This window comes from Hypanus sabinus, chromosome 14 (genome assembly GCF_030144855.1).
Source record: "Hypanus sabinus isolate sHypSab1 chromosome 14, sHypSab1.hap1, whole genome shotgun sequence".
Classification (NCBI taxonomy): domain Eukaryota; kingdom Metazoa; phylum Chordata; class Chondrichthyes; order Myliobatiformes; family Dasyatidae; genus Hypanus; species Hypanus sabinus.
Window position 1 is genome coordinate 46,747,081 of NC_082719.1, and position 13,290 is coordinate 46,760,370.

At 39.2% G+C, this 13,290-nt stretch overlaps 1 protein-coding gene across 5 annotated transcripts in view; it reads right to left on the reverse strand.

Annotated features, from left to right (window-relative positions):
- atp8a1 (ATPase phospholipid transporting 8A1) overlaps positions 1-13,290 on the reverse strand; it is a 373,263-nt gene that overhangs the window by 109,358 nt on the left and 250,615 nt on the right. For all 5 annotated transcript variants that reach the window (XM_059989113.1, XM_059989114.1, XM_059989112.1 and 2 more), the window contains 2 exons: positions 3,193-3,365; positions 1,580-1,763 (listed from right to left, as the gene is read on the reverse strand). In XM_059989113.1, coding sequence (XP_059845096.1) covers positions 1,580-1,763; positions 3,193-3,365 — 357 coding nt within the window. The remainder of the gene's footprint in view (positions 1-1,579; positions 1,764-3,192; positions 3,366-13,290) is intronic.

The window sequence follows — 13,290 nt, forward strand, 5'->3', positions numbered from 1 at the left end:
ATCGTACCTGAACCTCTTCTACGAGGGGTAATTGATAAGTTCACGGCCTAAGGTAGAAGGAGTCAATTTTAGAAAACCTAGCACATTTATTTTTCAACATAGTACCGTCCTACATTTACACACTTAGTTCAGCAGTCATGGAGTATACGGATCTTGGTCCTCCAGAAAGTGTCCACAGCAGGGGTGATTGATAAGTTTGTGGCCTAAGGTAGAAGGAGATGAGTTATTTAACTTCGTCACCAAAGCTGAAAGCCATTGGTCTGGTACTCAGCAGATTGCAGATCTCATGGTTCATCCAGGGCTTTTGGTTAGGAAAGACTGAATGATTTTGTCTACGACTGATTTTATAAAGTCTGTGACAATTGTGGTACATCGTTTGAAAAGTCCTTGAACACTGTCCATTATACTAACTCTAAGCAACTTGTAGTCGCTCCACAGCTTCTTGCAACCATCTCTTCGTTGTTCTTAGCACTGGAGCCTTAGTTGCTTAGCCTCTACCTGTATGCAGTGATGAGATTTCCGGAAATACAGTCTAGATATAGAACTGTAAGCATTCCCAAACGCAGCAATGGCTGAGTGTGTTAGAATCCCTGGTGCTGCAGGTAAAATAATTGGACAGTGCTAAAATACTGGAAAACCCAGAAGTGAGCAAATGCAACAGGAATAGACTGGGCAACACACAAAATGCTGGGGGAACTCAGCAGGCCAGGCAGTATCCATGGGATAGAGTAAGTAGTTGACGTTTTGGGCCAAGACTCTTCATCAGGACCCTTGTACTTAGGAATAAACTGGTCCCTTTTTTCACTGCTTTGATGGGAACTATGAAGAAGAACAACCGAGGAAGGATGATCTTTATGAAAGAGAACAAAATTGATGATAATTTTTCTTGCAGTTATAATGAAATTTTGAAAACCCAAGTAGATTCAGTGCAAGGTATTTGAGGTCTCATGGTAATGGATAAACTGCTTTGAAAAGTTCTGCTAAATGGACGTATAAACAGAAACATTTAGAGTTTTTTTTGTTTTTTATTTACTTGTAGTATTCAGATATTTCTGGTAAGTACAGCATTTATTATTTATCTCAAATTGCTCTTGAACCAAGAGGCTTGCCACAAAATGTCACACTGGAGGTAAGAGAAAACTAGATTGGTGTGGGTCAGGACTTGAGTGTACCTCAGAATAGACCAAGAAAAACAACTTTTCTTCTCAGTGAACCAAACAACCGAAGAGCTTCTCAGTCACACTAAGTGACACCACTCCTTTGTTAGCTTCATCTTAATAATTAGCAGAATCTAACCCTCTGAGTTATCAATATGATATACATAATTTATACATAAATACATAATTTTATTCAGGAGTTCAGGCCAAGCTATTTGAGTTTTCAAAACAGATCTGCATCAGAGTGATCTATTGTACGACTGACAATATTAACAGAATATTTTTGTACCAATGTGCATGATGTAAGAATAGCAAGAGACCATTCGTTCAATAAGTCATAATTGTTGCAAATTATCAATAACGTGATGCTCGTGATGATACATGCCAAATTGAATCTATATGTTGAATATTACACCAATTACCTGTGCAATAGAATAATCAGAAGAGTTTGCTGCTTGTAGACCCTCGTTTCCACTTATTCCAACACCGACATGGGCCGTTTGGATCATTCCCACATCATTTGCTCCATCACCTATTGCTAATGTTATAACTTTCACCTGTTTCTTCACCATCTCAACTATTTCTGACTTTTGTAGAGGTGAAACTCTAAATAAAATATAACAAGAGAAATGAGATCTTGCAGTCGAATAGACTGACATTTTATCTACATCTATGTACTTAAAAAAAGTTCAATCCTTACCTGCCACCTTCAGATAAACTCATTCTCCACTGCCTAAAAAAAAGTCCCTCCAATTTCTTCAAGAGGTACAGAAAGTCACAGATAAAATTACGAAAAGGCAACATCCGTTAAACAGCTTTGTGCATTGTGTTACGTTTTGCCTTTTTAACCTTTGGGACAATAACAGGATTTACTAAACAAACTGCTCTTTGCAGAGTAAGAACGATGAAGCAGAGGGTGGAGGAGGTCGTGGTGGAAGAAGGTGGGAGTTCATGGACTGGAGGTCCAAACATCCCCCAAGGGGACGGACTACATTCAGCTTTTGCTCTCAGGAAGGGGATTCAACCAGCAGATTACCACCAAATGCTGGCATGGACAGTGTAAATAAACAGAACAAGCTTGTTAACAGCAGCTATTCTACACAAGAATGATATAGCATGATGTAATGTTATTACATTATACATCACAAAACTGTAATCCAGTTTGAAATTTCTTTACATTTGCTCCTTGATCATGGACACATATTCCATAAATACTTGCTCCAATGAGAGCAAAATACTTAAACATAGATGCTTTGGGGAATTATCCTTGCTAAAAGCTTGACTGATTAGTCAAATATGGGCAGACTGCTTCAGTGAAACACTTAACATTGCTTCCTAATGAACTGCTGGAAGTGACAGCAGACAACAGGATGAAAAAAATGGAATAAAAAAGGATGAAAAAAAATCACTGATACTTTTGTGATTTCAATGTTTTAATACTGCTATGGCGAAACAGAAAGTGGCTATACTGAAGACAATGCTTTTTATGGGCAGAATTTTGGCTCACTTTAAGAGTCCGGATTCCATAAAACTGGAAAATATTTAAATACACTCTTTTTTTTTGTCCACCTAACAAATGTGTACAGAATAAACAAAGTCCAAAACTGTCACAGAGGAAAAGTTCATGAGCAAGAAGGTTGCCAACTGTGACTTCAGCCTGAAGTAGGCAAAGTTCTGTATGAATACATAATTAGAAAATCTGCCCTTAGAAATCAAATTAAATTTTACAAAGAATAAACATACTAGAGTAAAGCCTCTGCCACTTGATGTTATTCTGCAGATCTCATAATCCACATTTAGTTTATAAAAATATAATCACAATATCATATTTATTGTTTCCTCTACTTGTTTGAAATTATCTTACATTACTATAAAACATCACTTTGAAATATGAGAGACTGTTTTGTTCACAAGACCGACTTTTACTCAGTTTCTTGAAAAACCAAAGCAATCCATTTGTAGTAACTGCAAGCCGTGTTACTGTGTTTAAAAATCAAAATAATACCCAAATTGCAACACTCAAATTCAAGCTTACCGGCAGCAAATGACAGCTTTGCAAGACAGTGCTAGATCCAAAAAGGATTGTCGCACTCCAAATGTCAGGGCATATTTGAGAGTTTTTCCATCAATGATCAATGCAAAGTCGTTGTCCTTGCGCAATGCATCACCCAGAGTACTGCAGTGGTGGCTCAGCGTTTCCCTTGTTGTCTGTAAATTAATTGTTTTACTATAAACTGATTTATATAAAAGCAAAGTGTTCACAAATTTATTAAAAAACATGGGAACCTTAAAAGTCAAAATCCAAAAATTTTCTTTGATTAAATGGATTACAAATTTCAGTTCTTCCAACATGGAACAACAGGCAAGGATAGCAAAAAGCTGATACAGTAAGTGTACATACTTATGAAATTTTCCTCCTGCTGTGATTAAAACAATACATCACTCTACAATTCCATAATCCAAGTAGCGGAGACTGAGTCCGCATTGAAAGCAATAGCACAAGATCTGGGACAATGAAACCACAAACTTCTTATCTCTTCTTGCCCTTAAGCTAAGTCAGAAAATATGGAACTCATTACAGCATAGATGCAGCTCACTTCTGTGATAGATAAGTCAGCGGTATAATAGGCATTTATTCCTGCCTATGAATGCCACCTTTTGTCATCTTCTCCTGCAAACAAGAATGTAACCATTAGCAATTCCCATCCATCCCAGTAGTCAAGCATGGCATTATGGCTGCATCCAGCATCTTCACAACTTCAATCCTTACTTCCCCCATTGAGTTCTGACATGATGACTAATTATTCCTGGTCAAACCTCAACGTTCATTTCATCCAGCTTACAGTAACCATTTTGATAATAGCTCCGGTCCAGTGATGAATCTTTGTTTATGTAGATCCCTCATCAGGACCAGCACTTCAAAAATGTTCTATTTAGATACAATCTATTTCTGTACCAACTATGCCTTTTCATGTCCTTTGATTTCTCCTCTGTATTTCCACTGATCCTTCGTATAATCAAGATGACATATCCATTATATCCCGTGATCTACTCTACTTAACCCTACTCCGTCATCCAGGGACACTGGCCTTTGATGGCTTCCCTATTTCAATATGGAGCTTAGGAGGACGATGGCATCTTACGGCGACTCATTTACTTGCATCTTTGGAAAAAGCTCTTATTTCTCTCTTTAACATCTCTTTTTTCCTTTTCAAGGTTTTTTTCCCCTCTGTTTTCATATATGTTTGCAAAGAAAAAGTATTTCAGGATGTATATTGTATTCATTTCTCTGACATTAAATGTACCTATTGAAACCAGTTTGTTGTCTTTTTCACACTGGTTGTCTGCCCTGTTGGTGCAGTCTTTCACTAATTTTATTCTGGTTACTGGATTTATTGAGTATGCCCGCAAGAAGATGAATCTCAGGGTTGTATGTGATGATATACATGTACTTTGATAATAAACTTACTTTGAAGTTTAAACTTACATGGAATCCTTTTTTCCCTGAGATCTACAGCTTTTTAGTTAGTATTCCAAATCAGTGATTTTGAATGCTGATGTGAACTAACTTTGTTAAGAGGTGAACTACGCTCACTAAATCTAATTGCTGTGATTGCAAAACAGAATATAAAACTTGGTCATGCCTGACAGCTTACATTATCAAAGCCAAATTCAAAGGAGAACATTTTACATCAAGAAAAACACAATTACATTTGTCTCTGGACCTCTTTCAAGATCTTAAGTTATTGGAATCTCTCATTTCACTAGGTATCATAAAGATTGCATAGACAACACATAGAAGTGGATCTTTGGGATCTTTTGACCCTCTTCCACCAGTCAATATGATCATGGCTGATTACATAGAAACGTAGAAAACCTACAGCACAATACAGGCCCTTCAGCCCACAAAGTTGTGCTGAATATGTCCCTACCTTAGGAATTACTAGGCTTGCCTATAGCTCTCTGTTTTTCTAAGCTCCATGTATCTAACCAAAAGTCTCTTCAATGACCCTATCATATCCGCCTCCACCACCGTTGCCGGCAGCCCATTCCATGCACTCACCACTCTCTATGTAAAAAAAACTTCCCCCTGACATCTCCTCTGTACCTACTCCCCAGCACCTTAAACCTGTGTTCTCTTGTGGCAACCACTTCAGTCCTGGGAAAAAAAACCTCTGACTATCCACATGATCAATGCCTCTCATTATCTTATACACCTCTATCAGGTCACCTCTTATCCTCTGTTGCTCCAAGGAGAAAAGGCTGAGTTCACTCAACTTCCCCATTGGAGCATGCTCCCCAATCCAGGCAACATCCTTGTAAATCTCCTCTGTGGCTTCCACATCCTTCCTGTAGTGAGGCGACCTGAACTGAGCACAGTACTCCAAATGGGGTCTGACCAGGGTCCTATATAGCTGCAACATTACCTCTCGGCTCCTAAATTCAATTCCACGATTGAGGAAGGCCAATACACCGTACGCCTTCTCAGGATCTTCTCCATCAATTTACCAATCACTGAGGTAAGACTCACTGCTCTATAATTTCCAGGGCTATCTTTATTTCCGTTCTTGAATAAGGGAACAACATCTGCAAACCTCCAATCCTCCAGGACCTCTCCCGTCCCCAATCATGATGCCAAGATCATTGCCAGAGGTTCAGCAATCTCCTCCCTCGCCTCCCACAGTAGCCTAGGGTACATCTCATCCGGTCCCGGTGAGTTAACCAACTTGATCCTTTCCAAAAGCTCCGGCACATCCTCTTTCTTAACATCAACATGCTCAAGCTTTTCAGTCTGCTGCAAGTCATCACTACAATCACCAAGATCTTTTTCCATAGTGAATACTGAAGTAAAGTATTCATTAAGTACCTCTGCTATTTCTTCCGGTTCCGTACACACTTTCCCACTGTCACACTTGATAGGCCGTATTCTTTCACGTCTTATCCTCTTGCTCTTCACAGACTTGTAGAATGCCTTGGGGTTTTCCTTAATCCTGCCTGCCAAGGCCTTCTCGTGACCCCTTCCGGCTGTCCGAATTTCCTTCTTAAGCTCCTTCCTGTTAGCCTTCTAGATCTCTAATATTACCTAGCTCTCTGAACCTTTTGTAAGATTTTCTTTTCTTCTTCACTAGATTTATTAATGTCTTTGTACACCACGGTTCCTGTACCCTACCATAACTTCCCTGTCTCAGTGGAATGTACCTATGCAGAACTCCACACAAATATCCCCTGAACATTTGCCACATTTCTTCGGTACTTTTCCTTGAGAACATGTTTTCAATTTAAGCCTCCAATTTCCTGCCTGATAGCCTCACAATTCCCCTTACTCTAATTAAACACTTTTCTAACTTGTCTATTCCTATCCCTCTCCAACTTTGTTATAAAGGAGATAGAATTATGATCACGATCTCCAAAATGCTTTCCCACTGAGAGGTCTGACACTTGACCAGGTTCATTTCCCAATACCAAATCAAGTATAGCCTCTCCTCTTGTAGGCTTATCTACATATTGTGTCAATAAACCTTCCTGAACGCACCTAACAAACTCCACCCCATCTAAACCCCTTACCCTCAATACCATTTGATTCTTTTTATGCATAAAAATTATCAATCTCCTTAAGTATATTCAATGACTTGGTCTAAATGGTCCTTTGCAGTGGAGAATTCTACAGGTTCAACATATGAATGAAGATATTTCTCACCATTGAACTAAACCTCTTGCCCAGTAACCTGCAGCTATTACACTTCGATATCAGTATCCCAGCTGAAACCCCTGAATCCCGAGTGTATGAAAATTTAGACTTGCTCTAACATTCATTAAGATCAAGGCTGAATTTCCACTTCTGCGGCACTTTCTAGCATTATCCCCACATCTCCAAACTCCCTCAGTTGATCAATCTCTGTTGTGTGTGAACACAATGATTAAGTTTCCACAGCCAGACTGATTCCCCACCATCTGGATGAAGAAATTTCCTTCTCACTCAATTTCAGAAAACTAACTTTTATTCTCAAACTGTGGGTCATGATCCCAGAATTCTCAGTCAAGATCAAAATCTCCCTTCATCTGACCTGACAAATCACTGTATTTATAATATTCCCTGTCATCTTTCTAAACTCTTAAAATAAAAACAAACCAACAGTCCTATAGTTTACTCAATCTTTCCTCATCTAGAGTCCAGTTTAGAACTAGACTAGTGAATCTTTGCTGTATTCTTAATATGGCAAGTATATTTTTCCTTGGGTAAGGAGAACAAAACTGTACACACTACTCCAGGTGCAGAATCGCTAGGGCCCTATATAATCAAATAAAGTTTTCCTCCAACGCCAACATATCATCTTTTGCAGCACCTGCATGCTGGCCTTCAGTGATGTGTGCAAGGACACCAAGGTCCCTCCGACCATTAACAGAACTCTACAACATTGTATAAGCTCATCAGCACACAATGATCTGTTGATCTTTTAAACTACAGTACTAACCAATTTAACTAAAGCTAACATCAATCTAGCAGCTAGCCCAACCCTTCCACATAACCCTCCATGTTTCTAATATCCATCTGCCTATCTAAGAGCTTCTTAAATAATATTAATGTATCTGCTGTTTCCACCACATCTGGCAAGGCATACCACACCCACAACTCTGTGTAAAGAACTTACCTCTGACATCTCCTCCCAAACATTCCTACAATTATTTTAAAATTATGCACCCTTGTATTAACCATTTCTACTCGTCAAACATCCAAGGAATAGAGAGTCAAACGTAATATTCCCTGAATTAATCCAAGATGACTCTGCTCAATCTATACTTCTCTTCAATCCCAACCCCACCAGCACCTGGTTCTGTTATTACATCTATCTTTATAGATTCTACCAGTTTGCTTACCAATATGTCACTGTGCAAGGTTGACTTTGTCTTATCCTGCTGAAGTTTTCAAAGTGCCCTCCTAGCACATCCTTTACCATAGTTATCTAGCAACTTTCCCAGTGCAAATGTTATCCAACCAGTCTGTAAATTGTATTTTTCTCTCTTCCACCATTCTTAAATTCTCAGACATATTTTGCAACATTCAAATATGTCAGAGCTTTTCCATTCAACTGAAAAATTCAGGAAAATGATAATGCAACCATTATTTCCACAGCTACTTCCTTTAGTACCCTGGAATACAAATTATTAGTCTGTGGGGATATATTGGCTTCTGATGTCATTAATTTCTTCAGCATCATTTTCTTATTAACACTAATGTCTTTTACTTCCTCATCTTCATTAGATTCTTGGCTCCTTAACAATATCAGAGAGTTACTTATGTCCCTTCTGCACAAGCAAAACCAACATATTTGTTTAATTTCTATGCTATCATCAATTCTCCCTTTCTGTCTAGAGTTCAGTAATCTTTTACTTTTTATGTATCTGAAGTACTGCTCCCACTGATAGTGGGGTCAGTTAACAGAGGAAAAGATTTATGATAATTAGCAAAAGAACCAGAGCACAAATCGTCAATGTAGAGTATTTAAGAATAAATTATACTTCAACAAGAAGAAATATTAACATACTCTTTCCAAGTTAAACACTATACTCCCAGAAGTGGGAATTTGCTTAAATTTTGCAGAGTAAATATTGTAAGTGGGAAATTCAAAAACTGCAAATTCTGGATTTGAAACTAAACAGAAAACATTGGAGAGACAGAGTTAACATTTCAGACAGAACTTTCACTTGACCAAAACAAGATTATTGACCAGAAACGCAAGTTTTGTTTCTCTCCCCTCAGATGAAGCTTGATCTGATGGCTACTGATGAAATATGCTATATGTTAAGTAAGATCTGCAGACCTTGGAATAACTCATGAAAAACAGTGAAGAATAGAAAAGTAAAGTGAGGCTGTATCTCCAAATAAATGCAATTCAAAGCCAGCATATGGAATCTTCATCATTATGAATTGAAGAAGAGTGTGCCCAGGTGAACATTGCTTGTGCTTAACACATTGATCATGGCAGCAAAGACAGACATCAAGCTCCTTGTAACCTGAGAAGTCAAAGAGAAATTTGATTACGCTGTTGACATGGTTTTGACTAAATAGGGAAAAATGTTTCCATTGGCAGGGGATTTATTAAGCAGAGGACATGATTTATCATAATTGGCAAAAGAACCAGAGGCAACATAAGGATTGTTAACGCACAGATAACTGTAATGGGAATGCACTACCTGAAGGCACAAAGCAGATTCAACAGTAATCAGCAAACCAAAAAAACAACAAATGCTGCATACATATTTGAAGCAGACACGTTCACTGTGACACAGGGAGAAATAACTTGAGTAGTCTTGCCCCCAAGAGCCACCACAGGACCTTTTACACAACATTCATTCTGCTGTGTGGAGAAATGAGGAAAAAAAAGTAGCCTACATTGATTTCATAAGGAGAATTTCTCAGCGAGTCTTTTCCTTTGAAATAAATCATGTACTGTACACATAAGAAAATATTTTCTACTTGCAGCTTAATGCCTTTGTTCCTCTAAATGGGAAGATAGCTGTTCTTGTTTAGTAAACAAGGTGAAAGCAAAATGATTCTAATTTATATTTTAATATAACAGAAGAACAAAAAAAAATAAAACACAAGGCATGCACTCCTCTTTCTGGAATAACTTGAACACCTCTAGTTATATCCAGTTCCCGTTCTCTCACTTCTTTTGGCACAAAGTGAGAAGAGGTGGACCAGTGTGGGAGTCGGGAGTCTGAAGCCTGGGGCGTTATCTTGAGAGGCTTCGGCCAGGAGGCACAGGTGAGTAGTAGGTAGGAACAGGTAAGGATTTTTAAAAAAATAATGTAGTTAATTAAAATGATACCAGATTACAACTAATTAAATAAAGGCAGGATGCAGGATCAGGCAATGCCTTGTAGCTGCAAGATGTGGAAGCTGGTGGAGCCCATTGTGGTTCCTGATGACCATAACTGCAGCAAGTGTTGGCTGCTCAAGGAACTCAGGCTCACAGATGATGATCTGGAACCCGAGTTTCAAACGCTGCAATGCATCAGGGAGAGGGAAAATTACTTGGACAATTTCTTAGAAGGCAGTCCTACCTATTCGAATAACCACTTCAAATCTGGTCTGTGGCCAGGGACAAGGGGGGGGGGGGGTGTGACTGTGACTGAGACAGCTAAGGGGATCCAAGAGATAGTGCTGGAGGAGCCTCAGTTCACCAGGTCGGAGATTGTTGTGCCCTACGAGGATGAGTGGGGGTTGAAGGAAGGATAAACAAATTAATCATGGCAATGTTGTTCAGGGAGTCATTCACTGGTGGGGTGGGGGAGAGAGAGAGAAGTGAAAAGTAGTAGTTGTTGGGGTAGGATAGTCAAGGGAATAAACACAATTGTTTGTTGCAAGGATCAAAAATCCTGAATGCTGTGTTGTCTGCTTGGTGCCTGGATTCGGGACACATCACCTGTCCTGGAATTTGGGGTGGGAAGGGAATTTAACAGGCAAAATGGTGACAAAATTGAACAGAAGGGTAGTGAATACAGGACTGAAGGTGTTATATTTTATTGTAGGTAGTATACAAAAGAAGATAGATTATCTTCTAGCATAGAAGGAAATTGGCAGGTATGACATTAAGAATTTCAGAGCTGAGGTTGAAAGAAGATCACAGTTGGGAGCTTAACATCCAAGGATCCACATCCTATCAAAAGGACAGGCAGGTGGGCAGAGGGTATTAGGTGGCATTGTTGGTAAAAAAAAACACAATAAAACAAAATCTTTAGAGAAAAGTAACATAGGATCAGAGTATGTAAAATTCTTATGGGAAAAGTTAACAAACTGTAAAAGTAAAAAGTCCCTGAAGGGAGTTACATACGGACCTCAAAACAGTAGCCAGGATGTGGGGTACAAATTACAATGGGAAATAAAAATGTAATGTAAAAAGGGCAATGTTATAATGGTCATGAGATATTTCTAAACTGCAGTTAGGTTGGAAAATCAGGTCAGTGCTAGATCCTTAGAGAGAGAAACTGCAGAATACCTACGGATGTTTAGAACAGCTTGTGGTTGAATATGAAGGAAAACTAGCCAGTAATATAAATGATCTATAAAGAGTTAAAAAAAAACAGGCAAGAGTGAACGTTAGATTGCTGACAAATGATGCTGGAGAGGCAGTAATGGGGAATAAAGAAATGGCAGATGAACTGAATGAGGATTTTGTGTCAGTCTTCACTATGGAAAACACCAGAGGCATGCCAGAAATAACAGAATGTCTGTAAGTGTAGTCCAATTATTAAGGTGGTGCTTTGGAAGTTGAAAGGTCTGAAGGTAGATAAGTCACCTGCACCAGATGAACTACCATCCTAGGTAGAAAGGAGTGGCTGAAGAGACTGCAGAGGCATTAGTGACCTTTCAAGAATCACTAGATTATGGAATGATTCCAGAGGACTGGAACATTGCAGATGTCACTCTACTCTTAAGAGGGAGAGTGTCAAAAGACAGGAAACTATAGGCTAGTTAGCCTGACTTCAATGGCTGGCAAGATATTAAGAGTCCATATGTAAAATGAGGCTTCGGGCAATTTGGAGGCACATGATAAAATGGGCAGAAGTCAGCATGGGAAATCTTGACAAACAAATCTGTTGAAATTCTTTGAGGAAAGAACAGGGAGGATGGACAAAGGAGAGACTACTCGGATTTTCAAAAGGACTTTGACAACGTGCCACAGAAATCTGCTGAACAAAGTAAAACCAATGATATTACAAGGAAGATACAAGCATTGACAGAAGGTTGGCTGACTTGCAGGAAGCAAAGAGTGGGAGTGGGAATAAAGGGGACCTTCTCAGTGACAAGCAGCAGACCAAACTCCGACAGGCAGAGGATGATGTAAGGTCCAAGTTATATGTCAATGACCTGGATAATGGAATCAATAGCTTTATGGCCAAGTTTGCAGGTAATACAAAGATAGGTGGAGGGGGAGGTACTATTGAGGAAGCAGGGAGTCTGCAGAAGGTCGGAAACTCAAGAGATTTGGCAGATACTTGAAATCCAGAGTAACTCTCACAAGATGCTGGAGGAACTCAGCAGGTCTATGCAGAGGAATAAAATGGCCCGAAATGGTGACTATTCCTCTCCATAAAAGCTGCCTGACCTGCTGAGTTTCTCCAGCATCTTGTGTGTATTAGTCTGCAGAAGGGCTTGGACAGATTAGAGGAATGAGAGAGGAGCTGGCAGATGCAATACAGTGTACAAAGTGTCTGGTCATGCGATTTGGTAGAAGGAGTAAAGGCATATGCTATCTTCTGATCAGGGTGTGAATTCAGAATGGAAGTTCAAAGGGACTTCAGAGTCCTAAAGCAGGATTTCCTGAAGGTTAACTTGCCATTTAAGTTGGTAGTATGGAAGGCAAATACAATGTGAGTTTTCATTTTAAGAGGACTAGAATGTGTAATGTTGAGGCTTTACGAAGCACTGGTCACACCGTATTTGGAACATTGAGATCAGCTTTGATCCCCTTATCTACGGTACCGACATTGGAGAGGATCCAGAGGAAGTTTATGAGAATGATCCTGGAAATGAAAGGGTTAACATACAAGTAGCATTTGATGGCTCTGGGCCTGTACTCACTGGAATTTAGCAGAATGAGGGGAGAATTCATTGAAGCGTACTGAACACTGAAAGGTCTAAGCTGAGTGGATATGGAGAACATGCTTCCAATGGTGGAGTTTAGGACCAGAAGGTACAGCCTCAGAATGGAAGGATGCCGCTTTAGAATGGAGCTAAGGATAAAGATGCTGAAGGGTGGTGAATTTATGGAATTGATTGCTAAGACAGCCATGGAGGCCAAGTGATTGGACATATTGAAAGCAGAAGTTAATAAATTCTTGATTAATAAGGACATGAAAGATTACAAGAGGAGACAGAAGAATGAAGTTGAGATGCAAAATAAATCAGCCATGATCAAATGGTGGAGTAGACACGATGGGCAAAATGGCCTAACTTCTGCTCCAATACATTATTGTCTTATTAATGTATCTCTGCTATTTCCTGCATTCTCATATACCTTAAAATGTCATTATATTTGCTGGCAATTTGCACCCTGCTCCTGCATTCACATGAAAACAAGGGAAAATCTGCAGATGCTAGAAATTCAAGCAACACACACAAAATACT